This window comes from Paramormyrops kingsleyae, chromosome 2 (assembly GCF_048594095.1).
Source record: "Paramormyrops kingsleyae isolate MSU_618 chromosome 2, PKINGS_0.4, whole genome shotgun sequence".
NCBI lineage: Eukaryota > Metazoa > Chordata > Actinopteri > Osteoglossiformes > Mormyridae > Paramormyrops > Paramormyrops kingsleyae.
The window spans coordinates 4,656,235-4,682,141 of NC_132798.1; the positions used below are offsets into that span (position 1 = coordinate 4,656,235).

At 43.5% G+C, this 25,907-nt stretch overlaps 1 protein-coding gene across 4 annotated transcripts in view; it reads left to right on the forward strand.

Annotated features, from left to right (window-relative positions):
* The first annotated feature begins 1,432 nt into the window (after positions 1–1,432).
* The window catches only part of LOC111857546 (G protein-coupled receptor kinase 5-like), a 38,340-nt gene continuing 13,865 nt past the window's right edge, over positions 1,433–25,907 (forward strand). The window contains exons 1-2 of one of the 4 annotated variants that reach the window (XM_023838521.2): positions 1,433–1,502; positions 1,591–2,282. In XM_023838521.2, coding sequence (XP_023694289.1) covers positions 2,231–2,282 — 52 coding nt within the window. In that variant the 5' untranslated portion in view covers positions 1,433–1,502; positions 1,591–2,230. Of the gene's footprint in view, positions 2,283–17,156; positions 17,765–25,907 lie in introns of those variants that run through there. The other 3 variants (XM_023838522.2, XM_023838520.2, XM_023838525.2) reach the window with 3 other exon arrangements.

Consider the following 25,907-nt stretch of genomic DNA (forward strand, 5'->3'; position numbering starts at 1 on the left):
GTTACTGAGAACCTTCCGTATTTATGCTGAAACATGCGTCCACCCAGTCCAAATGCTGTACAAGAGCGTTCATCATCTTCCTTTTTGCTCGGTCACTGAGTGTCGATTATAGTTACTGCAGTGTTGTGGCAGTCAGGGTCCAGCCTGATTCTGGCTAAAAGTGCCACGAAGATGTTTGTTCGGTAACGCTTTACATTAACTGCACCTTCATAATGCTTTTATAATACAGTCATAAAACGTTCAGTACACCTTCATAATGTATTCATTAAGTATTCATAAAACATTCATAAATATCATGTATGTATACCTCAACATCTAACATCCCTTAGCTGTAATGTACATTAATAACAAACATTATAATTGTATAATCATGTAATGTTTATTAATGTATATTATAGGATGTTAATGTGTACTTGCATGATCGTTATGAATGCATTATGAAGGTGCACTGAATGTTCTATCAATGCATTATGAAGGTGCACTTAATGTAAAGTGTTACTATTTGTTTTTTATGCTGCCTTGACAATAATTCATTGGCTTTCCCCTACAACATGAGTCCTATTTCATTATTTGAACGTGTAGAACATGTGATGTTGAACATTATTCATTTCCAACAACCTTCTTGTTTTCCATAATGGCTTAAAATTGGGTGGGAAATGTAGAAGAATGTTGGTATGATTGAGTACCGATATATGAAATGTATTGAAAACTGTGTTACTTGTTTTCTGCCAGGAGGGGGCGCATAAATTCTCAGTTCAGTATTTTACATCATCATAAGTTCCAGGGTAAAGGGGTTCTGGTTAAATGACGTCACTGAAGCTCCTTACTATTACATTAATTTTTAAAATTTCATCTCCCTTTACTATGGTGCAATATAGTAGTGAACTTTATAAAATATACATCCGTGGTATATTTGTACATGCAGCTTTTTAAAAAGAAGCTCGCGATCCATAAAAAATCTTTGAAAAAAGTCTTCATAATATTTGTCCTAAATTCTCGTTCACAATTTAATAAAGTTCCATAATATAAAAGCGTATAAGATCCTAACATTTAGTGCTTTTCCGTGTAATATGCGCATTTATTTGTTAACGTTTAAAATTCAGTTCTATCCCTACAATATTTATATTAACGGTAAACATGTGACAAATGATGTTCAGTATGATACTGTTACTTGGGGAAAATGCTAATACTGTAATGGATCATTATCCTTAAGTTCATTATTGTTGAACTTAACTGTTAAATAATTTTCGTATTATAGTTTAATTTTGTAAATGATTAGCCAATAATTGTCTCCACAGGACTGGCCTATGTGTCGCCTGCTTAAAAAAAGCAGTATATTGTTTTGCGCAGAATTATGAATCCATTTGCCGTCCACCAGGATCCACCTCCCAGCCCCCTTGGTATTGTGGAAGGTGGGGGCGTTAAAATGTAATGCTATCAGATGTCTTTGTCAGCCAGACGTGCCTCTTCTCTCCCCGCCCGTGCGTCAGGGCTAGCCGTGGGTACGCCTCTTCCGACCGTTTGAGGTACGGTGGTAGAGCACAATACGGGAGTCGCTTTGCTACAAATCCGTTTTTCCTAACCCGACAGCTTATAGCACTGCCCCCGGTCATCCGCTTCTACGAGGATGTGAGATGGTACCTGTGCGATCCAACCCAAAACCTGAGCAGAGCCACGGGGAAAGCCGTCTGGATCCTCGCCAAACCCCAGAACCGAAAGAAGAAACCCAACCCTCCTTTGATTACGCACCGAGAGGGGGAGCACGTTGATATTGTGACAGCCGGGAGTGTACTTTACAAACTCCCTTGTGCAAGGGCTGGAAGCTACCCTTTCTCGTCAACTTTAAGGGGAACACATTTAAACGTAGCCTTTTTATGCTGATGCTCACTTCTAAAATTGATATTTTTAACGATACGCACGGCCAAGGTGCGCTGAAGACTAGCATGTTTTTGTCTAGGAAATGCTCAACCATCCCGAAATTTGGAACAGACAATATGAACCATGATTAAACTACCGGAATCTCCCGTTGCTTGTGCCCAAAGCTGTTCGTCGACCCCAGATCATCTTGGCAGCCATCTGATTTTTAATTGTGGAAGTAGGAGCCGGAAAACATCTTACTTTTGACCATTAACGAGGAACGAATCGGGACACGGTTTGGGCTGATACGTTGGGGTTTGATTGTAACTGTATCTACTTTCCGTCATTCGCGTCGACATCCAACGGGAGTTTGATGGACCTCGAGAATATAGTGGCAAACACAGTATTGCTTAAGGCCAGAGAAGGTAAGGAGAAAGAAATCACACATGCTACTCATAAATGGCATTAAGTTCCAGCAGTGATGTCTATGTTCAGTTTACGAAAGACTCGACGTATTCATTTTAGGAGGTACTGAAGTGTGCTGGTAGTGTTGCGCTCTAACTCCAGAAAATGGGACCTGCTGCCCAGTCCGATCGCTGATGTGCTGAGCAGATTTATCTGTGTGTCATGCCTTGTACAGCAGAATCGCTTATTGCAGTCATGCAATGTTCAGGCCTGTAGACATATAGTAACGTCTGACAGCTCATACGTGTAAAGACAGTCTGATTCGGGGCGAGAAAAATACACGCTCCCACATTTGCCCTCGCTAAGCAATGTGGGTTAATTGCTTACTTGTGATGTTTAGCACGTATGTAATTTAAAATAAAGATCGCTACACGCAGTCACATCACCTACTTCCTGTATTACGTTATGATTAAATGAAATATATGTGCCTTATATGTTATCACTGTTGACGGAGCCTGGTCCAGTGGTGAACAGGGTAATACGTTTCTACAAAAAATACAATCTAGTATATCACAAACAAAAGGACCTAAATTATCATTAGATCTAGCGTGAATTTTATTGAGTGAAAACTGTGTAATGAACGTTTTATAGTCTCCTTTACTAGTACCGACCTTCTGTTTTATTGCCTTTTATTGACAGCGGTCCTTCATTTGAAAATACAGCATGTATTAGATACTCTTACGAGGAACGAAATTATAATTTTTTTCTGTTAAATTTGCCTTCGTTATAGTTACTTCGGATCATGTCTCCAAGGACCCAGGCGCCGTATCTTGCCACCTGGCATCAAAGTACAATAATCCTCCCGTCGATTCTGCCATACAGTACAGGGTCATGTCAATAACAGAAATACGGCATAAATATTTATGCTTAAATGCATAGGTCCACGTACTGACATTTAACTAATGATTTATATTCGCAAATGCACTATAAATAATTAAAACAGATAACGAAGTACAGTTAACACCCAATTTTAATACATTTATAATGGATTGACATTTTGGTTAAGTTGTAAGCGTATCATATACCCGAGCAGACATTTCCTCCACAGTACTTTTTTTTTGCAGCTAAATTTAATGAAAGCAAGATGACATGCTTTGCAATTCATCCATATGTAAGCCTCAGTATCTAAACTCATGTTACAGAATCAGTAAAGAATGTGCTCCCTCTTAAAAACATCCAGTGTCAGACACACTTTCTTTCATGCTTTGCATAGTGCAGTCTGGCCACAGTAGCCACAGTATTCAGCATTGACGTATGAGGAGGGTTTGTCCATAGACTGTTCCAGAGGTTGTGGCTGAATATTATAATGGGCAGACTTAGAGAAAGGATGGAAACGGCAGTGGCGGTGACCTGCTTTAACAGCCTGTCGTACTTCCTCTCCGTCCGCGAAACTTCACCCAATGGTTTGACTTCTCAAAATGGACCTTGCACACAATGTGCAGTTAGATGTCCTTTGAATGGTAGTGTATCATGTAGCATGTTACCTGAAACCCACAGATTAAAATGAGTTACTCCTTGGCTGTGATTGGTTTTTGTAGTCTCCTGTGTATGGATGGATTTAATTCCTTCCTTTACTTCCTTTTGCACAGCATAGAAGTTTTACACTTACTGAACTTAACATAACTTGAATTTGAATTTGAACTATGTATATCGTACAGAGTATAACTTTCTGTGTGTACTATACAGAGTGTACATTTTGCAGTGAACAATACAGAACTCACACTATAATGTATACTAAGTAATGTATTGAGTGTGCCTTGCAGAGTACACTTTTTAGCACATACCCTAATGAGTGCACTATACCAAGTTTACACTTCAGTGTGCACGCTATAGAGAACACAATAGTATATTTGATCAGCATTAATGTGCTTGGCCACATCACTATTACCGCAGTATCACTTCTAACTTTGCGCTTCCTCAAGATAAATTTGATCAGCGTCAGTGCTCTGGACTAGATCAGTATTCTTAGAAAAATACCACAGTATCACTTCAGACTTTGGCTGTCATCATGATGAATTTTATTGGCATCAATGCTCTGGGCCACATCAGTATTGTTGGAAAAACATTGGGCTTCCTCAGTTTAAAGCATCTCAAATAACATGTTCTTAATTGGGGCAATATCAGGGTGCAACTCAAAGCAGTTTTACTGTGTCCAGTAATTAAGGCACATGTGAAGGGTCAGAGATTGGAATATGGAACAGCAATGAGAAATGCAACTATTCCCTAATTGTTTTACGCCGTCATGTTTCGTCCTGAAAGTGGCTACAAGACATGCAGGTAAATGTCCAAATATTCACGTAGATGGAGATAACAGGAGAGCATAGTTTATCGTGTACGTGACATGTTTATGCTGCTTGTCTGACATTTCCGAAATCTTTCAAATCCCAGCCAGTCCAAACTAAGTGGAAAACCACAGAGGTCCTTAATCTCCTGCTAATTATGATCTTGAAATAAATTGTATTCAACCCGCCAGCACCTGTGACTTAGATACCTCGATGGACAAATGCAAAGCATCAGATTAGTCTCTAATTTGTTTTATTTATGCAGTTATATGATTATGTAAAGCCACATACCTATCTATCTATATATATACTGTATATATAAAAGTACTTTGGCCCAAATGTAACACTGTATGCCAAAGGGACTCTATGTACAGAGGTAAATGCCGGTGGTTCATAGCCTAGCAAACGCATGGCTTTTCACTTAACTTAGTTGTTGGTCACCATGTTGGTCGCTGCACATACAGCCACACTTGATATGACAACTGCGACTGCACGCTACACCCAGTTAACGCAAAGGCCTCTGAGTCAGTTGGTTGGATGTCAGATCCAGATGGAAACACCCAGTCATCACGATACTTTCCATTGCAGCACTCACTCAGAGAAATATGAGAGTTCCCGTAGAGGTTAGCTCTCTGTCTCTCAATGCCTTTGAAACGTACATTTAGCACTTAGCATAACTGTGGTTAGGTTAGCTGTAATGTTTTATTTTATTGTATGATTTCTTACAGTACTCATTTCAGAAGATTCTAAGAATATAATGTTTATGTGTGAGTGTTTGTGTTCATGTGTACAAACAATAATCAGATACACATTTGTCAATGTAGTGGCATTATTTGCATATTTATTAATATTTGTTCAGAAGTTCAATTTAATTACTACATTTTGTATGACCTGCAGTGACAGCTGTATGGTCAAATATATTTATGTGTTGAACACAGTTTTCAAAAAGAGCAGCTACAGCTAGATAAGGGTGGATTTGGGCTGTTTTTTTGTTAGTGTTTTTGGAAGGGGGCTGATGGTAAAGCCATAAGTAAAATGTCTCTGTGAAAGGAAATTTGGTATAAAAATGGGTGAGAACATAACTGTATTTTAGTTTCTCTGAGTATATATAATTCTCATCCTGGAGCTGTATAGATATACATCTGAGGAAATATATTGGTAACCGGCTCTCCTTTTTTTTTATCAGATAAGAATTTTATAATTGGGCTGGGACATTCACACCTACAGATGATTTGGCAGCTCCAGTTCACCTTAGTATGTTTTTGCACTGTGGGGGGGGGGGGGGGGAACCAGCAGTACCCGAAGGAAACCCGTGGAGAACATGCAAGTCGCATATTTTTCTTTGCATCAATTCAGATCGTGGCTTGAATTTTTGCCCTCTAGTGGTGGTACAACAGCATTGATTTTGTTCCTTCAAAGAGTGCAGGGTTTAAATCAGACAGCTGCCTCCTCTCCTTGATGAATAATAAGGTGTGCAAGATATCTGGCTTTTGGTGAGCACTTAGCTCATCATGCCATGTCTGACAGCCAGTGGTATACCAAAACCATGGAGAGGAAACATAGATAGGGCGAATTCCGAACATATCTTAGTCAGCCAGAACTCCCTATACGATATCCTCTCTGAATTAGTCACCCCACACTTTTTGTTTTATCCATGATCCTTTCATGCAGCTGCCAGAATATGGCATGGAAACTGATTGAACTAAATGCCATTTAAATTCATTTATCTATTTTGCAGTATTTAGTACAGGGTTATGGTGAAGCTGGAGCTGTCCCTAGTAAACAACGGGCACATGGCAGGGGGCATCCAGGGTGGGATGCCCATCCACGACAGGGCACACAGTGACTCACTATAGGCAGTTAAATAATTCATCCAGTCCACATGGGGGGGAAAAAACCCTTTTCTTTGTGCATGAAGCATCTGTCGTGTTGTGTTACGGTGATCACTACGGTGTTGCTGCTCTAAAATGATTATTTGTAAGGATGCCATCGCAGAAGCTCGACTAAAAACAGTGCACTACCAGCCCCCCCCCGATCTTGTTTCCTCTCAGTGGGAAGTAGCATTAATTTTAATTTTCAATCTGTGGCTGGTTTTGTAGATTATGCTGAGAGGGTCACTGCCTGTGTCCTTGGTATTGTCACCTCGTCATTACCGAAGGATCCCCTTTGTCGGCACTGATAGCCGACTGATGGCCCTAACAGGCTGTACCAGGGGAGATAAAAGGGGTTGGAGTCACTGACACCCGGGTGTGTGCTCATACGTGTTTTGTTAACACTGCACTAAAACAGTACTTTTTCAAGGGCGGCCTGGGGTTGCGTCGCTGATAGCGGTCATGTGCGTAAGATTTAAAATGGAATGAAACAGGCGCTCTGACCAGAAAATATGCAGTTTTACACACTTGATGTCCGATTATTCTCGTGACTGGTGAAGTGTTAGTGGCCTGTCAGAGTACCACTGCCGTAATCTAGGCTGTAAACACCGAGTCCCTCTATAAAGTGCAGAAATTCACTGCAACCCATGAAATAATTATCAGCATGCATCATTTGATACTTCAACTTTTAAATATTATTGAACATTGGAAAAATTGTGGAGAACATGAAAATGCAAAAAAAAATAAATGCCTTAACAACTCTACCACTAAGAATAGTGCAAAAAGAGATTGGGCAAAGTAATTTTCATATCACCGTTATATATTTAGAGTATGAAAATTCAAGCGTGATATTCAGATTGAGATGCAAATAATAAAAGTGTGTTTCTGTTTAAAAGCGACGCATGAAATTATGTGTGTCATTGCACGGGTGTGTGTGAGAAAAGGCACCTGTCAGGTTGGAGGGCCAGACTTCACGGTTCCGTGAGGCAGTGACCTTGCTTAAGGCCTCGTACCTCTCCCCTGTTGCTATCTGCCAGTATTTTGGCTAAAGCAGAGTCTGTATATTATAAATATCCTTGACTTTGCTGTGTGTGGCAAAGTAGTATTACACACGGAGAAAGTGGAAGGGTTAGGGGGAAGGATATGCCGCTGTGAGTATGGTAGAGTATAAGACATTACAGATTTTGTCTAATATTACCGATACTGATAATCGATACTGATGAGATACTGATACTAGCTAACCTCTGAGCTCTACAGATTTATAGTGAAGCTGATGACAGTGAGGTTACGCTCAAGATCCAGTGAATGTGTGTAGCAACCACATTGCATAATGCAGGAACTAAGACGTCACCAAAGTAGCACCTGCTTGGGAGCATGTAGCGAGGTTCTAAGTGGTGACTGAGCCAACAAAATCCCGCATCCTCCTTTACAGAAAATGACTGATTGTTCAATCATCTCAATTATTTTACTCAGGTCAACTTTTATACAGCGAGTAAACATCATCTTGTTATTTACTTAATCTGTTCATCAGTGCATATTATTAGTATATTTTTGGCTTATGTGATTTGTGTCTTGAATGGTATGGGGGAGAAAAATCCAACTTCAGTAAAATTTGACTGGTTACGGGTTAGGCTTGTCACAATTATTACATTATCGCCTGTTCGCGATTATTTGAGCTGACCGTGATTATTTTACATAATCGCTAGAATCGTTTCCATTCATCTCTATAAAAATAGTTGGATGAAACAGAAATGCCATATTTCTGTCATTATTTCATTGTCATTCTCATATGTCATATGTCATATGTCATATGTCATTGTAGGCTGTACAGATTGGGTAGCGACACATACCACTGCCCTATTTGTACCTCACACATCTGCGTGCGCACAGCATTACACTTCTCGGCACATTTTATGACGGTGCCTGATTGTATCATTTAGTTTCATGACATTTTATTTCTTTTTACAACATCAGGTTCATTTTATGGAGTGCTTCATTGTCCACCAGCCCAGAGTGGGATGTTAAACCAGACATTCTGATTTTGAATATTTTGTCTCTGTTCTCTGTTTGTTTATTAAAAGTTTTGCATAACACCTGCACTTGTGTCCGAGTGCGTGTTCATGAGGTCGTTAAGTACCGCAGTCACGATGGGGTGATTGTTTAGGTCCCTGATGGCTTCCACTATTTATGCTGCAGCAAAGTTGGTAGATTATGCCAATAGGACATACAACTATTATTATTTTGTACAATTTTTTTATATCCCACTGATTTGGAGTGATATGAATATGTCTGAAACAAATGCAAAATGCCCCCAACTTCAAAATTCAATACAGAGTGAACCTTCATATACAAAAATAACGTCTCCGGATAGCAGCAGTTTCAGCTGATCGAACATTTCAGATGTGGGATATTTAGGTAATAGTGGTGAACCAAAAACTGGAGCTAGACGACCGGAGTGAACACTTAAAATGTAAATCAAAGAAAATGGATTTTTTTTCAGTCAGTGGAATCATTAACACCAGGGGCCTGTATCACGATTCACAAAGCCGGCTTTCTTGCTTGTCGGATTTAAGGTGCCCCAGTTCAAATGGACTTTATCTTCCTTCGCTTACATTTAGCCCAGACTACCTTAATTCTGACAAGTCATCCGCTAAGCAAGAAATTCATGATACAAGTCACAAGTAAGCGATCACTGTGGTATGTAGACGATATGGTTTGCTGCAAAAAGGCACGATGGACGGATTGGTCAGTGTCAGAAAGTGTAATGTGGTGTACACATACTCATAAATACTGCGCATCCACAAACTTGCAAGATGCAAATCAGGCAGTTGGTCCGGATCAGGTGACAATACCAAATGTGTATTTCAAGGCGTTTAACTTCTTATTTGGTATTTATATCCTATGTGCCTCGTACAATTTTTGTTTGCAAAGCCTAAAAGGCAAACAGAAATGCAATTTTTATTAGGCCAATATGTTCCAGCGTTCAATGCTATTATTAACTCTTCTTCTTTATAAGGTGTATGTGTATTATTAAATTATGATTAAGCTAACTGTTTAATAATGTCATAAAATGAACAGAGACAAAGACAGTTAAATCCTTAATCACAATTATTGCTATGACATTGTATGATGCAGTCATTTGTTTTATTTGCATGCATAACTGGATAATTAATCAACTAAAATTTCATGTTGGTGACAGGGAGGCTTTTTGGAGTGGATTACTCAGTCGAGAACTGCTTGTCATTATGTCTTCAGCTCAGGTGCTGCTAACTTTAAGTATTGACTAAAGTCAAAATATCGACACATCGGTCTGTTGCCAGTATGTTGATTTTTTAACATGTCTGCTGATATGGATATATGTTAACTGATATATTCTTGATTCACTGCTCCAGATCCCTCCAAAGTGCCCAACAGTATCGAGAAATTAATTAGCCAGCCTCAGCTATGTTCACTCGTTGGTTTAATTCTGGTGTGTTTTACTAATGCTTGGTTGCTACTGTAAATGGAGGGGCTGGTAATGCACTGTTTGTCGACGAGCTTCTACAATAGCACCGTTACAAATAATCATTTTAGAGCAGCAAGCTAACGGAACTGAGTGGACCGGTAAAGGTCAAAATTAGGAGAAAATAAGAGAATCTACAGGAAAGGGGACCTTTATGTAACGGGAGTGAATATTCACTGGCTGTTACTTTGAAGGTTAGGGTTTCGAGCCGGCAAATATGGGTAGCCAATTGGCTGTTTCGTTGGGGGGGGGAAGCTATACGGAGTAACGGAAGAGTGGCGGGGATGATGGGAAGGCGCGCGCACGAGGGAGGTAAAACGGCGGTTCGGTGATAGAGAGGTGGGGACGTGAAGTCGAGTTTAATGGTCGTTGTCTCTAAAAAAGGGTTAACAGATAATTTTTTTTGGAGCTACTATTAAATCTTTAGGTATCGTTCATGTGGGAATCGCGAGTTTTTTTCGTTTTGCTACTGATATATCTAACCGAGCTAGCAGAGGGTGAAAGTAGATTTTCCTTTTCTTTGTATGCCGAGTTGTAAGTAAAACTCACGAAGGGACAGCTGTCCGTGTCCTGTCTCACTGAATAACAGCGACAACGAATTGACTACAGCAAGATTTTATAGTCTTTTAAGCTGGACAATTTTCCTTGCTGTCCGTGAGCGAGCGAAGAGTACGTGACTGGCTGTAAAGTTGGGGAGGGGCGACGGTGATACGGCGAGGGTTTGGTGTAGCAGGTGGAGCCAAGTAGCCTACAGAGGAGCGGACGGGATCGTCATTGTTGGGCCTAAAGAAGGATCTTCAGGACGCTACCACTAGCTGCAGGGAGAGGAGCGCTTTACCTGCCATCCTGTGACATCCTCCTGCTTCCCTTCCCAACGCGGCAGATCGGTAACGCTGGTTTGGTGGCTATTTCAGTGTCGGAAAAGTATTTTTTTGTTGTTGCTTGTTCAAGGGATTGAAAAAAAGGACGTTCTGCTGGTGTGAATCAAAGACTGGAAAGTGACTTACGAGTTGAACAAAACATGCAATATGTTTATACGTAAAACGGTTCTGTGTGAAATTGCTGACGGGGTTGTTGCTTTTACCGTCTGTGAATCTGTGTGTTAGGTATTTTTGTTTTAAATGTATATGCATATTATGTTTGATGGGTTTTGATATTATTAATGATTGTTGGTTCAGCAACATTATTGATCCTTGAAAACCCCATCTGCTAAAGTGAAGGGAAATAAAATACCCAAGTTCAGACGTATTGAGGAATAAGGTGCTGTTAAATGCTTTATGACCCCAAATACACCCTCCTGGGAGTGGGGGCATCTCATCCATTCTGTTAGGTTTGGGGAGCGTGGGAGAAAACTGTTAGGCCCTTAGCTAAGTGGCCTAGTAGGCTTGTACACTCCAGGGCGCCACCGTGTATCGGACCACTCCTGGAGCCTACCTCTCCACGCCTTTCTGCATATTCACTCAACATTCTGCAGGGTAGGGTGGATTCAGACTTACCTGCACTAGTAGGTACAGAGATCAAAAGTACTGGGGGTGGAGACCCAGATCTTGTCACCACTCAGTTTCCCAGGTAGGTGGTTACTTTCACTTTTTCCCCCACAAGGAGAGGCGGTTAGCCTCGCCACACTTGGCGTCACGAACAGGATAGAATAGACGGGTAGTCAGTCAGTCATTTAGGTACACCGCACAAGGTGGTTCTGCGTCCAGAGAATGGCTGAATTGGAGGAGCTCCGACGGCAGCTTGCAGCAATGCAGCAGACAATGGCGGTCCAGGCAGGTGCACTGGAACAAGCCAGGGTGGAGCAGAGGGAAGCCCTGGCTTTAGCTAAAGCTGTTATTGGTCAGCAGGCAGCGACTCAGAAAGCCCCAGCTGCTGTTTATATTCCAAGAGACCGCAAGCTTGCAGATTTTAGTGGAAATGCCTCTACTCCAGGGGAGGTGGACATCGAGGAATGGATCATGTCCATGAAGTCAGCTTTTCAAGTAATGAGGGTTGCCAAAGAAGATCAGGCAGAGTTTGTGAAACCTTACCTAAAAAGTGAGGCCAAACTCACGGTAAAGTTCTTGTTGAGTGAAGAAGAAGTGAGTGTAGACGAAATATTTGCAGTTTTGCGTGAGACATATGGTGATAAGGTACCCATTGGATCCAGACTGAAAGAGTTTTATGACCGCAAGCAAATGCCAGGGGAAACGATACGCTCCTATGCGTATGATTTGCAGGAGAAGTTATGCAAAATTCAGCGCAGGGATCCATCTCGGGTTCCAGATGCCTGCAGTGTGTTAAAGGAGCAGCTTGTTTTGGGATTACGAGATGATTTCCTGAGGAGAGAAATGAAGAGGCGCCTTAAGGAGGAGAGTAGGTGGACTTTTTCCGAGTTGATGCAGGATGCTATAACCTGGTCAGAAGAGGAAGAGGTGCAAACTTCCCATGATGGGAAGGGCAATATGCGTCCACGGGGTGTTGTCAATGCCGCTACAGTGACAGGGGAGAATCCTTCATCCTTAACCATGGAAAAGTTATCTGAGGCGATTCAAAAGTTAGCTTCTCGGCAGGATGAGTTTTTCGAGATGTTGCAAAGTAGAGAGAGGCTGGTGTCCCAGAGGGGAAGCAGCAAACCAAAGTATCCACCACTGAAAGACGAGACAGGAAGGTACGTCTGTTATAATTGTGGAGAATCTGGTCACATAAGCCGATTCTGCTCTCAAACCCAAGGAGCTGTGGGCCGTGCACCAATTGATACCCAGACGGGCGAGCCCCAGGGGGCAGATGGACAACTCCCTGCTGTGACGGTACAGAAAAACTCGGGCCCTTTGGTTATCAGAAGTCATTCAGCTGACCCATGCATCGCCGTGCCCGGACCCCTTGGGGGAAATGCCTTCGGGGACTGCCTGACAGTAGATGTTATTATTGCGGGAGTTAGGACCAGTTGTCTTCTAGATACGGGGTCTGAAGTGACCACTATCAGTGAGTCGCACTTTAGAGAACACCTTGGGGAGCTCACCCTATCATCAGCTAACTGGGTACAGTTGCACGCTGCTAATGGTTTGGAGATTCCTCTCCTAGGTTGTCTGGAGGCAGATATAGAGTGTCTGGGAAAGACAGTCCATGGGACGTGTGTCTTTGTACTCAAGGACAGTAGCCCAGATGCAAAGAACATGAAAGGACTCCCAGGTATTATTGGCATGAATGTGTTGGGTGAACTCAAAGACCTGTTTCTAACCCCTGATGGAGTGAGGAAAGTTGGTAGACATTTCGTTAGTGCTAACGAAGCAAGGGTCCAGAGGGTGTTAGTACGTCTCCGAGAGGAGACAGAGGTCATCGGGTCAGAGGGACGAATAGGCTATGTGAAGATAGCAGGAAGGGGGGTGGTGGTTGTCCCACCTTTTAGTGAATGTGTTCTGGAGGGACGCTGCCGGGTACCTCCAAGAGCTAGGTGCCAGGTCTTAGTTGAAGCCACTCCTAGGGCTAGTCTACCTAAGGGACTCTTGGTGGCTAACGTGCTTGCCCAAGCTGCCGGGGGTAAAGTGCCAGTCAGGGTTTTGAATGCCAGTGCAAGGGAAGTGAGGCTAAGGTCGAGATGTAGGGTTGCAGCGCTGTATAAGCCCCAAGAGATTGTCCCAAGAGACTTGTTAGATTTTGAAGAAAGGGAGGGTGAACTGCACGTGAAAGCCATACAGCAGGGCTCTGGTCCCCCTTTAGGGGAAGATGATGGACAGTTTCCAGTTCAGGTCCAGGCAAATCTGGAAGGACTAACGAAGTTGCAGTGCGATAAGTTAAAGACCCTGTTAGCAAAACACCAGGACGTCTTTTCCAAAGACGATTCTGATTATGGCTACACCACTACTGTCACCCACGGTATACCAACAGGGGATGCCCCTCCCATTAAGCAGAGGCACCGTCGAGTCCCACCTCAAGTGTTTCAGCAGTTTAAAAAACATGTACAAGACCTGGTTTCTCAGGGGATTCTCATGGAGAGTCGCAGCCCTTGGGCTTCTCCAGCCGTTATCGTTAGAAAGAAGGACGGTAGTGTGAGGTTTTGCTGTGATTATCGCAGACTTAATCAGGTGACCTGCAAAGATGCCTACCCCCTCCCACGAGTGGAGGAGTCATTGGATGCATTGGGCAATGCGCAACTGTTCTCCACCTTGGACCTGACCTCCGGGTATTTTCAGGTAGCTATGAGTACAGCAGATCGGGATAAGACGGCAGTCACCACTCCTTTTGGTTTGTTTGAGTGGACAAGGATGCCATTTGGGTTATGCAACGCCCCTGCAACCTTCCAGCGCTTGATGGGGATGGTGCTTGGTGACTTAGCCTTTGACCACCTCCTCATCTACCTTGACGACATCATTGTCTTCTCCAAGGACTTTGATAGCCATTGTGAGAGACTGGAGCTTGTTTTCAATCGACTAAGGCGACATGGTCTGAAGTTGAAGCCCGGTAAGTGTCATCTGCTGAAAACCGAGGTCAAGTTTTTGGGCCATAAGATCTCTGCTCGGGGTGTCCAGGTAGATGCAGAGAAGGTGCAGGTTTTGGATACCTGGCCCGTGCCCTCCTCTGTAAAGGAAGTGAGACAAATACTGGGATTCATGAGTTACTATAGGAGGTTTGTTCCCCGGTTTGCCCACCTGGCCCGGCCCCTTCATGCTTTGGTGGGAAAGGGGGGAGAGAGTAAGCCCAAGGAACCATTCAGGTGGACACCTGAATGTCAGGTTGCCTTTGAAGAACTCAGGCGGTGTTTAATGCATCCGCCGGTGCTTGCCTATCCTGACTTCGGTTTGCCCTTTATCCTTACTACTGATGGGAGCTTACGGGGTCTTGGGGCTGTATTGAGCCAAAAGCAGGGGGGGGTTGAACGGGTTATTGCGTTTGCTAGTCGTGGCCTTCGTGGTGCAGAGAAAAATGATAAAAACTATAGCGCATTCAAATTGGAGTTGCTTGCTCTCAAATGGGCGGTTACTGAAAAGTTTAAAGAATATTTGATATACTCCAAGTTCACAGTAGTAACTGACCACAATCCGCTGCGCTATCTGGAGACAGCCAACCTGGGTGCAGTGGAGCAGCGCTGGGTAGCTCAGCTGGCTGAGTATCATTTTGAAGTTTGCTATAAGCCAGGGCGGCAAAATATAAATGCGGATGTTCTGTCCAGAATTCCGTTGGAGGAGACAACTGATGAAGATGACTCAGGGAAGGATTTCATTAAGATAAGCCAGGATGAGGTACGTGCATGCCTTTGGTCGGGGGCTGATTTTGAGCCAGGGGTGAAGACCGTGAGGCAGGCCGTGGTAAAGAGGACCATCAGTGGTTTCAGCTGGAATGAGATAGAGGAACAACAAAGGAGTGACCCATATATAGGGCCCATTTATGGGGCTGTGAAGGAGGGCCACAGACCAAGCCCAGAAGAACAAAGGGGCATGGATCGTAAACTGAAACGGCTCACAAAGCAGTTTGAGCGTCTACAACTTAAGGGAGGAGTGCTGTTTCGGCGGGTTAGACATCCCAGAGACGGGGAAGAAGTTCACCAGCTAGTTGTTCCGGAGGTGTTGCAGCATCGAGTATTTGAGAGCCAGCATGATCATGGTGGTCATTTTGCAGGAAGGAGTACCTTGGAGCTCATGCGGCGGAGTTACTATTGGCCCACTATGACCAGGGATGTCAAGGCCTGGGTATACGAGTGTAAACGATGTACCTTGGCGAAGGATGTTTTTCCAAAAATTCGAGCCCCTATGACTTGTACCGATGTTTCTGCTCCTTTAGAGGTCCTTGCAATGGATTACACCGTACTTGAGAGGTCCAGTGGAGGATATGAAAATGTTCTTGTTCTTACGGACATGTTCACCAGGTTCACTGTGGCTGTGCCGACAAAGAACCAGACGGCACACACCACAGCAAAGGCGCTGGTGAAACATTGGTTTGTGCACTATGGCTGCCCAGCTCGTTTACACTCGGACCAAGGGAGATGTTTTGAGGCAAGTGTGGTTAAAGAACTGTGTCAGATTTATGGTATTGGAAAGAGTCGAACCAGCCCCTACCACCCACAAGGTAACGCACACTGTGAGAGGTTCAATAGGACAATGCATGACATGCTGCGGACTTTGCCAGCAGGACAGAAGAGGAATTGGAAGGACCATCTTCCTGAGCTTGTCATGGCCTATAATAGCCACATTCACTCTTCAACGGGCTACCCGCCATTCTATTTGATGTTTGGTAGAGATGCTCGACTCCCCATGGATGTGTTGGGAGGGAAGGACCTGCTGGACAGTGACGTCGATAACTTAGATGATTGGGTGAGAGACCATCATGAGAGGCTAAAGACTGCAGTAGAAGTGGCTAAGGCCGTGGCCGAGGATGCTTCTAAGAGGAGAAAAAGGATTTATGACCGCAGATCTGCTGGTGCCCTGGTGAGGCCGGGTGATCGTGTCCTGCTACGGAATCATGCTCATCGGGGAAGAAACAAGATACAAGACAAGTGGGAGCCCACCCCATATATAGTGGTAAAACAGAATCATGGAGATATTCCAGTCTTCACCATTCGTCCGGAGAGAGGAGGAAATCAAAAGGTTGTTCATAGGGACCAACTCAGGCACTGCACGTTTCAGACACCACAATATGTCCCCAATGCACGCACTCCCATTGGAGACAAAGATAACGAGTCAGACTCAGACTGTCCTAGGGTGATTTGTCTTCCTCATACATCCAACACTACTGGGGATCTGGATAATGGGGGTGTAGAGGGGGCAGAACTAGAACCTGAGGATCTGGGTCAGGATGATTCGCTAGATTTGGATAGGTCAGACACGGGGAGTGAAGGTGAAGGCAACCCAGGTCTTAGGCGCTCTCAGAGGCATAACAAGGGTGCACTTCCGGTGAGGTACAGGCATGATTATGTGCTGTAATGCAAATAATGTCAGTGAATCAGGAGTTCATGCAAACAAATGTGGTGCTAAATTGTTGTAATGTTGTTAATCTTCTTGACCTGTTATGTCCAGTTTTCAGGGGTCGGATCGCTGGAGGATGTCCGATGGCATGGCAGGTTTTAGCAGGGGGGAGTGTAACGGGAGTGAATATTCACTGGCTGTTACTTTGAAGGTTAGGGTTTCGAGCCGGCAAATATGGGTAGCCAATTGGCTGTTTCGTTGGGGGGGGGGGGGGAAGCTATACGGAGTAACGGAAGAGTGGCGGGGATGATGGGAAGGCGCGCGCACGAGGGAGGTAAAACGGCGGTTCGGTGATAGAGAGGTGGGGACGTGAAGTCGAGTTTAATGGTCGTTGTCTCTAAAAAAGGGTTAACAGATAATTTTTTTTGGAGCTACTATTAAATCTTTAGGTATCGTTCATGTGGGAATCGCGAGTTTTTTTCGTTTTGCTACTGATATATCTAACCGAGCTAGCAGAGGGTGAAAGTAGATTTTCCTTTTCTTTGTATGCCGAGTTGTAAGTAAAACTCACGAAGGGACAGCTGTCCGTGTCCTGTCTCACTGAATAACAGCGACAACGAATTGACTACAGCAAGATTTTATAGTCTTTTAAGCTGGACAATTTTCCTTGCTGTCCGTGAGCGAGCGAAGAGTACGTGACTGGCTGTAAAGTTGGGGAGGGGCGACGGTGATACGGCGAGGGTTTGGTGTAGCAGGTGGAGCCAAGTAGCCTACAGAGGAGCGGACGGGATCGTCATTGTTGGGCCTAAAGAAGGATCTTCAGGACGCTACCACTAGCTGCAGGGAGAGGAGCGCTTTACCTGCCATCCTGTGACATCCTCCTGCTTCCCTTCCCAACGCGGCAGATCGGTAACGCTGGTTTGGTGGCTATTTCAGTGTCGGAAAAGTATTTTTTTGTTGTTGCTTGTTCAAGGGATTGAAAAAAAGGACGTTCTGCTGGTGTGAATCAAAGACTGGAAAGTGACTTACGAGTTGAACAAAACATGCAATATGTTTATACGTAAAACGGTTCTGTGTGAAATTGCTGACGGGGTTGTTGCTTTTACCGTCTGTGAATCTGTGTGTTAGGTATTTTTGTTTTAAATGTATATGCATATTATGTTTGATGGGTTTTGATATTATTAATGATTGTTGGTTCAGCAACATTATTGATCCTTGAAAACCCCATCTGCTAAAGTGAAGGGAAATAAAATACCCAAGTTCAGACGTATTGAGGAATAAGGTGCTGTTAAATGCTTTATGACCCCAAATACACCCTCCTGGGAGTGGGGGCATCTCATCCATTCTGTTAGGTTTGGGGAGCGTGGGAGAAAACTGTTAGGCCCTTAGCTAAGTGGCCTAGTAGGCTTGTACACTCCAGGGCGCCACCGTGTATCGGACCACTCCTGGAGCCTACCTCTCCACGCCTTTCTGCATATTCACTCAACATTCTGCAGGGTAGGGTGGATTCAGACTTACCTGCACTAGTAGGTACAGAGATCAAAAGTACTGGGGGTGGAGACCCAGATCTTGTCACCACTCAGTTTCCCAGGTAGGTGGTTACTTTCACTTTTTCCCCCACAAGGAGAGGCGGTTAGCCTCGCCACATTTATAATTAAAGTACACGCAGCTGCAGTACTAAATTTTGGTTAGGGGCAATATCATGTAGCAGGAATTTGAGAACGTGATACAAAACCCACTGGTTCAGATTCGAAACGGCGGTCAAAACTGTAGCTTAACTACGACTTTCGGGCAGATGTTTTATAATGGGATCAGATTAAAAATGTGATCATTGCCAGCAGGAGGCTTTGAAGGAAAAAAACCCAAAGTATTATAAAAGCCAAGTAGATGTGTAGGTGGAGAGTTGTGAACAGGTTTTAAAGGATTAACTTGTAGGCGTAATGTTTTGGTCTTCATCATGTCACCGGCACGGCATGGGCTAGTGGGCAGTCTGCACCCGACAGCTGGGCCTATCAGGAAGAGCCGTTCGTATGATCAGCTGCGCAGGACAGCAGCGTCTTCAAGTTTGGTCTCGGCTTTACTGACCAGGCCTTTGTCCTTAAGTGCAGTACGTGGTATATAAATGCACCCTTGTTGTGGATGGTCTATATGTGTGGGAGAGCTGGGAGTTTCATCATCCTTGGCACCCCCAGTCTCTTCCCGCTCCCTCATTTCCAGTGGTGATTCTGATCTTAATTTGGCCATTAGCCAGTGGCACCATGCCCTCTGTATAAGGGCTGCATCTTCTCAGCTGTCTTTGTCCTTGTTAAGTGTGACAATCTAATTAATATTACATATAATACCTATGGCCCTGTTCTGGATATCGATAGACGTGCCACTGAGTGCCACTGGACAAATTCCAAATCACATTCCATATTTTCTGCATAACGGGTTTGTATTGGATATAACATGCCTTTTACTTTTTCATTCAGTTTGTTGGGTTGTCTCTGTTGTGACTGTAATGATGTGATTTATTTCTACAAAGAACAATATGTTCATTTGATTCAAGAACCCATTCATCATCATTTTGGAATAGGCACATGTTCATTCTTAACCTTTTTGGTCATATGTTTCCTTGGCCCTTGTTGGAACCTGATGTTCTCAGGTCTTTCCTGGGCTTGGTTGATCTCAGTCCTGCTCTGTGGACTTCAGGAAGCAGACAGCTAATGACACATTCAACACGCCAACTTATTACATTCTAACATAACTCTGATTACATAAGTACTCTCGTTCAGTATTGAATAGGCATGTCTAGCTATTTAATGGCTGTGCTGGGTAACTTGGAACCAAACCTAGAATGTGTGTGTGGGTGTATTATTTTGTTTCCTCTTAGAGAGGTCAGATTATGACATCATGTTGTAAATCTTCCTTGGGTGGATGACTGTAGAGTTTTGAAGAAGCCAGGCTTCCTTGTGGTTGCATTGTCTTAGCTTCCTTTCCTGGATGGTTTTATTTGTTATCTTGGCCAAAGAAAAGAGTAATAATTTAATTGTTTTATTCAGACCAAAACATATTACAACAAAGCCTCCGACACGTAGATGGTACGTAGAAAACTGTACGTATCCACCCTGAGGGTTGGTCTGTAGACACCAACGTTTCTTTTCTCATTGCTTGCTTAAGGTCTGGGCTTTCAGTGTTGTAATCAGGAAAGATAAATGAATAGAAATGAGTCAAGCATGAACTGACTAATGTGTAGTAACAGCGAGGATGGTTTGAAAAGTGTGTTCAGTGATACTCATCATTAATCAATGCTTCTGTTTTAATGTGAACTTCCACAGGGTTCCGACGTTTTTTTTGATGTCTCTCACCTAAAAAGCCTTTTCTGCAGAAAAAGATTACAGGCTGTTTGAATGTATCTGCTGGCTTGTTTCCCAAAAACCCAGGAAAGTGTACCAGAGGCACTCCAGCTGCTCTAATGGCAGTTGACATTAAATGTGAAACTGAGATGGAAGAGGCCTTCAGCGTTGGGTTTTACTCTTAAGAAAGGAGGTGAGCTGACACCACTGATCCCCCCCCAGCAGGTACTTGACGTGAGATCCTGGCAGTTCCATGACCCATTGTTAGCCCCTTTGAGATGGAATCCTTTTAGAAAAGTCAGTCTTCGGAAGATAGAATGGCTCAGTGAAGATTCATTCCCCTGGAAATGTTGATCAGTATAGACAGAAACCAGGATTGACTTCCTAAGGTTGCAGTTGTGTGGGGAAACCTGGTAATATTGTCATATCTGTAATGCTGACACAGACGCTCCCTGGATTACGATAGGGTTACATTCCAATAAACCTATCGTAAAGAGAAAATATCGTAAGATGAAAATGCATTGAAATACAGTATACCTAACCTAACAAATATCATAGCCTAGCCTAGCCTACCTTATACATGCTTAAAACACTTACATTAGCCTACAGTTGGGCAAAATCATTAACACAAAGCCTGTTTTAAAGTGTTGAATACATCATGTAATTTATTGAATAATAATAATAATAATACCCATTGTAAAGTCAAAATATTGTAACATGGACTATCGTAACCCTGGGAGTATCTGTACTTTGAAATCAATACAGAGATATGCTTCGTTGTGTTTGCTGAGTGTTAAAAATCCCAAAGTCATTTCTGGTTCCAGTGATAAACTGTGAAAAAGTTGATGAGCAAGCGCTGTCTGCTGGTGGTACTTCCAGTTGTCTTCTCCTTACATGCGAGTTCCACTGTTTTAAGTATCATTCTCTTACTGTACTAGAAGTTAAACATCAGTATTGGGTGCCTGAGAGTCCCAAGTTCAGCAGGTTTTTTGTATGTTTGTATTAAAATTATCTCTGCAGCTTGAGCTTGATATATTCCTGTGAAATGCATCTATCACAGTGTCATCAGAGAGTCTGTAGGGTGTCATTGTCACTAGCAGGGCACGGAGGAGACATGTTCCACATCAAAGCCGCTCGTCTAGTCTGCTTGCAAATGTTATGCACTGATCGTTGCTAGAAAAGCAACAGGATGTATCTCTAAGCAAATATGAGGGTTTGGCTCAGACTCAGGAATGTTTGCATGTTGGTGCTCTTAGTTGTCTCTGAATGCCCTTCTTGTGGGAGACGCGTCCTCTTGTTTCCCCTTGGCTTTCAGTGGAGCTGAAGGTAACTGAGTAGCAAAGAGGCGCAAAATCATTTACAAAAATCACAAAGCACAAAGTTGCTGCAGCGGCAACATTTGCAGGAAAGTTCAGTAAAGTTCAGGTTGTAATTCAAGTACGCTTCTGCCTTTCGTCATTGAATCTGTGAGTTGAGGCGTGAAAGGAATGTAACACTATCTATCATGTACAAAACTATGTGATTCTGCTTAACTATCATGGCTCATAAATTATGAAGACCAACCATGTAATGTTTAATATATAATTAGCATGCAGAGATTGAGTTTTGATATAATAGTTGAAGATTCTCAAATTCTCAAATCCAGTTGGGCTGAATTCTTTTGTAGGACTTTCAACATGAAAATGATCTTCACTCAGAAACAACCTAGTGTAGCCTTGAATGCCTTAAATAATGTTTGAGCAATATTCACCTTGACTTAAGTGTTTTGTAATGAATAATCACTGTAGCTTCTACATGTGGAAATGTTTAAATGCATGTGGCACATGAGACCCAAAGCATTTTACACTGTTATAAGACCTTTTGGAGGGTAATGACTAAACCCAGTGCAGAATCACAAGATGACATCATGTACATCAATGACACATGCTTTTGTTTATGAAGTTCTTATGACCCACCGAACAGAGTGAGAGGTTAAGGTCAGGGGACCTGCACTATTGTCATCCCGGTTGGTAGCCTTGGACCTTTTGACAGTGATAATGTGTGTGTGTGTGTATGGGGAGGGGGTGTAATGTGTGGGTAAAGAATAAAGTCTTTTGAGGTGGGGGGGGAGACACAAACAGCTGGAGGGGAAGTTGGAAGTGTTCAGAGAGACAGGGGCAGGACAATCTGTTTAACCCTGTTTCCTGGCTTGATGTACGCAAGTCCTGTTTTCTCGTAGGTGTGTACAGCTGCTTGCTTGTGCTCTAGTCCCAGGACACCCAGGTTCTGTTCCAGGTTTGTGACTTTTGCGGAAGACGTTGAGTCCCGTCCCTGTGACATTGACATGCTCTGATGCTGAGGTAGGCTAGATTCTCGGTGCTGATTTGGCATGTGACTCAAATGAAAAGGACGACGAACGTTATTTTGAGGGATATTTCACATTCCTGATGTAGTCTATTTATAGAGAAGGAAGCTTGCGGCGCCAGGCTGATTACCAGAGCACCATTTCATGATTCCTTTCTGAACGTATGCTGCCCACATATTACTCTGTATCTCACATGGCTAAGTGACAGATACCACAGTGTCACATCTGGGTGACTTTTAGGTCACAGACTAGTGTGGCTGGATTTTCATCAGCATTCAAGACATTATCAGCGCCTGCAGCAAGTGGCTATGTGCTATTTTTACACTTGTGCTAAAAATAAGATATCATTTCGATTGATTACAACAACGCCTGAAGCAGCCAGCTTGCATTCTTGAAATAATTTTTCTGTGTTTAAAAAAAAAACCAAGAAGCCTTACTTGACTATATGAAGTGGTCCCACGAAAAGTTAAAGGTCTTGTTTAAAAAATAGCCCATAACCTTTGTGAAGAATTACATTTATTACAATCAAGAGCCGCCTTTACTTCCCTAAGAATTTAAAGAATGCAACTAGAATGTCTCTCCTCAGAAATACTCTGCACACATGAACCCACAAAGGGGAAAACGAGAGAGATGCAGTGACATTTACAGTGGAAGTAACATTATTATCACAAAAACCAGTGAAAGTCCAAGGTCCTACAGAAGAACCAGTGGTTAACAGTAGAAATCCAGAACAATAAATATTACAGCCTACTAAAAGTTTAGATGTTTTTCTTGCTGCTTGGAGACGCGCACAAATGTCCGACCACTTTTAATTGATCCCCATTGACATTTTTTGTAAGGGTTCTCCTGCTTCTGATTAAAGATTATGATTAAGAGAAGTATAAAGGAAATAAAAGGTAAGGACACATGACCCTTGACCTTGATCCTTTATGTTTTGCTTTGAGAGCATATCGCTTAGATAATGATGTGTTTTCCTGTTGTGAGAATTTTGGCTCGTTTTCTTTGGTAACATGCATGCTTGTATTTTGATAGTTATAGTCGGGGTTTGCATTTGTGTGATAAGCATGAAACAGGAAGGATAATAAAAGCCTATTGGATACTTAGCACGTGAACTTTATTGAGGATGCATTGTGTAGCTGTGAGATTTAGCATGGTACACCCAGGGGTTTTCTCTCCTCGCAGAGCGATGAGTGAAGCGGAGCAGGAGAGCCGTAACTCACGGAAAGGCACAGCCTGCCGTGACAGCACGGCTCACACCCTGCCTGAGAGCAGCAGGACGTCATCAGGGGAAACGAAATGCACGGAATGAATGCGCACCATTCAGAAGCTGTTCGCTCGTGAGCAATTTTTTTCTTTCTGCATCTTTTCCTGCAGCTGTTTTCAGCAGTTTGGCTGCCAGGATGTGGTTTCTGCATATTTCCTTGAGCAGAAGTAACTGTAGTGGCGAGAGAGACAAGAGTTTTAACTGGAGGAGTGACGCGTGACGTCATGCCGTGCTGGTGTGAGCCCCAGGTTGGGGGCGCATGTCGTTCGCATTTCCCAGAATCTGCCCAAGCTCGTCTTTACCTTCACATGGGCCTGGAACCAAAAATTGCTACATTTTTGCTAAAAAATTGGCGGGCTAGAAAGTGTCAACTGCAAGTAAAATAAATTAAATGAACTGTAAATAAAGATTGGGTTAAAATGCACTTTGGATATTTTCTGCTGGAAGCACTTTTAGTGGTAAACGTTTTTAGGAAACATACCCGTAAGACTTGCTCCAGGTGGGGTTAGGGGCAAAACCCATGTGACACGGGGATGGAGGAAGGAAGAAGGACTTTGTGCGGGAATGGGAGTGGAGACGGGACTCACAAAAGCAGCCGGGAGGGTCGAACACAAAAGACAGTCATAAACATGTGAGATAAAGGGCGCATCCGAAAACCAAAAGAGACATTAGGTCATGGCAGGGCTACGACTGAGTATTGTCCAGAGTTTCAGGGTCTGGAACATTTACTGGGGGCAAAGAGAAGCCTGGGAACAAGAAACAGGTGAACTGAGTGTCTGACTGCCCCACCCCTCGTGGCGATACTAAAAATAGCTCGAAGGCCTGTCAGACTGGTTGATGTTTCATGATGGAAGCCTGGGAATGAGTTATGAGATGGGGATTGGAACGTCCTTTAGCATCTAAATGGTTGCTAAGGAAATAAACAAGACTTATTCGGCACAAGTCACCGTTTACGTAACTTTTCAACAAAAGGAGAAACGTCTGCTTCGCCTGTCGCGGGGCCGGCTTCTTAAAAGGCATGAGAACTTCCTGTGTGAACGGCCGGTTAACATTTCCAGCTGAATAGTATACTTTTCTAGAGAGACTCTGAAAGGAGCTCACCATTATTACCCTGTCTGCCATATTTAGATTTTTCCTTTTTCCTGTAGTTTGACGTTCCATTGGCCAGTCCCTGCCTGTTGTATATCCTCAGCAGGCCATCGACCTCACCCCCTACCCACAACCCCCCAGTTCTTATCACCACTGCTCTCTGTACCCCACCCGGCGCCCTGGGTTATTTTTACTCTGGCCACGGCAGAGCCTAGATCTTCCAGGGGGTCAACAAGAGACATCAAAATCATTGGCCTGAAACCACCACGATATCTGTAAAGGAAAGAAACGGAGCTTTCAGCTGTCTTCCTGTCCAGGTGCGTTCTGCCAGCTTTTGCTGAATCACACAAACATACAGCCCATGAACACTGTCATCGCTCCTGCCCCACGCCAAACTAGGATTTACGCAGGACAGGACGTGACCTATTGTTTAATTCAGGCCACTCGTGTCGGTAGGGATTAGGTTCTTGGTGTGCTTGTTGAGCGCTGGGCTCCACTCGACTGGTCCCCTGCACCACGGCCATGCCCGACATCACTGCCTCGGGTTCCGGAACGTTTACAAGGTGACTGATCAGACACGAGTGCTGCACTGTGGCACATCACACATGTCCCCCCCCCCCCCCCCCCAGGAGGGCATTGTCCCCAATTTTTCAGTGCTATGCAGAAATTCTGAAGTAAAAATATGGTCAATCAGCCAGTTCCCAAGCTTCTTTTTACGGTCTGTTGACTTTTAAGGAGACATGAGAAAGATGTCGGGATTTAAATAGTACCACAGAGAGAGCGAGAAAGAGACAGAGAGAGAGAGAGAGAGAGAGACGCCAGACAACCGTTTAACCCGTGCAGCATGAGTCTGTTTTTCTTCGGCTTCAGATGGATTGAATGTATCACTCCTTGTGTTTAGAGTGCTGGTTTTACATGTTTTCCCACTGATGATGAAATTAGTGTAAATTAGTGTAAGCCTTTAGCCAGTCCCCCAGGGTTACTAGCCAGTTATGAAACAGAATGAGGGAAAGTCAAAAA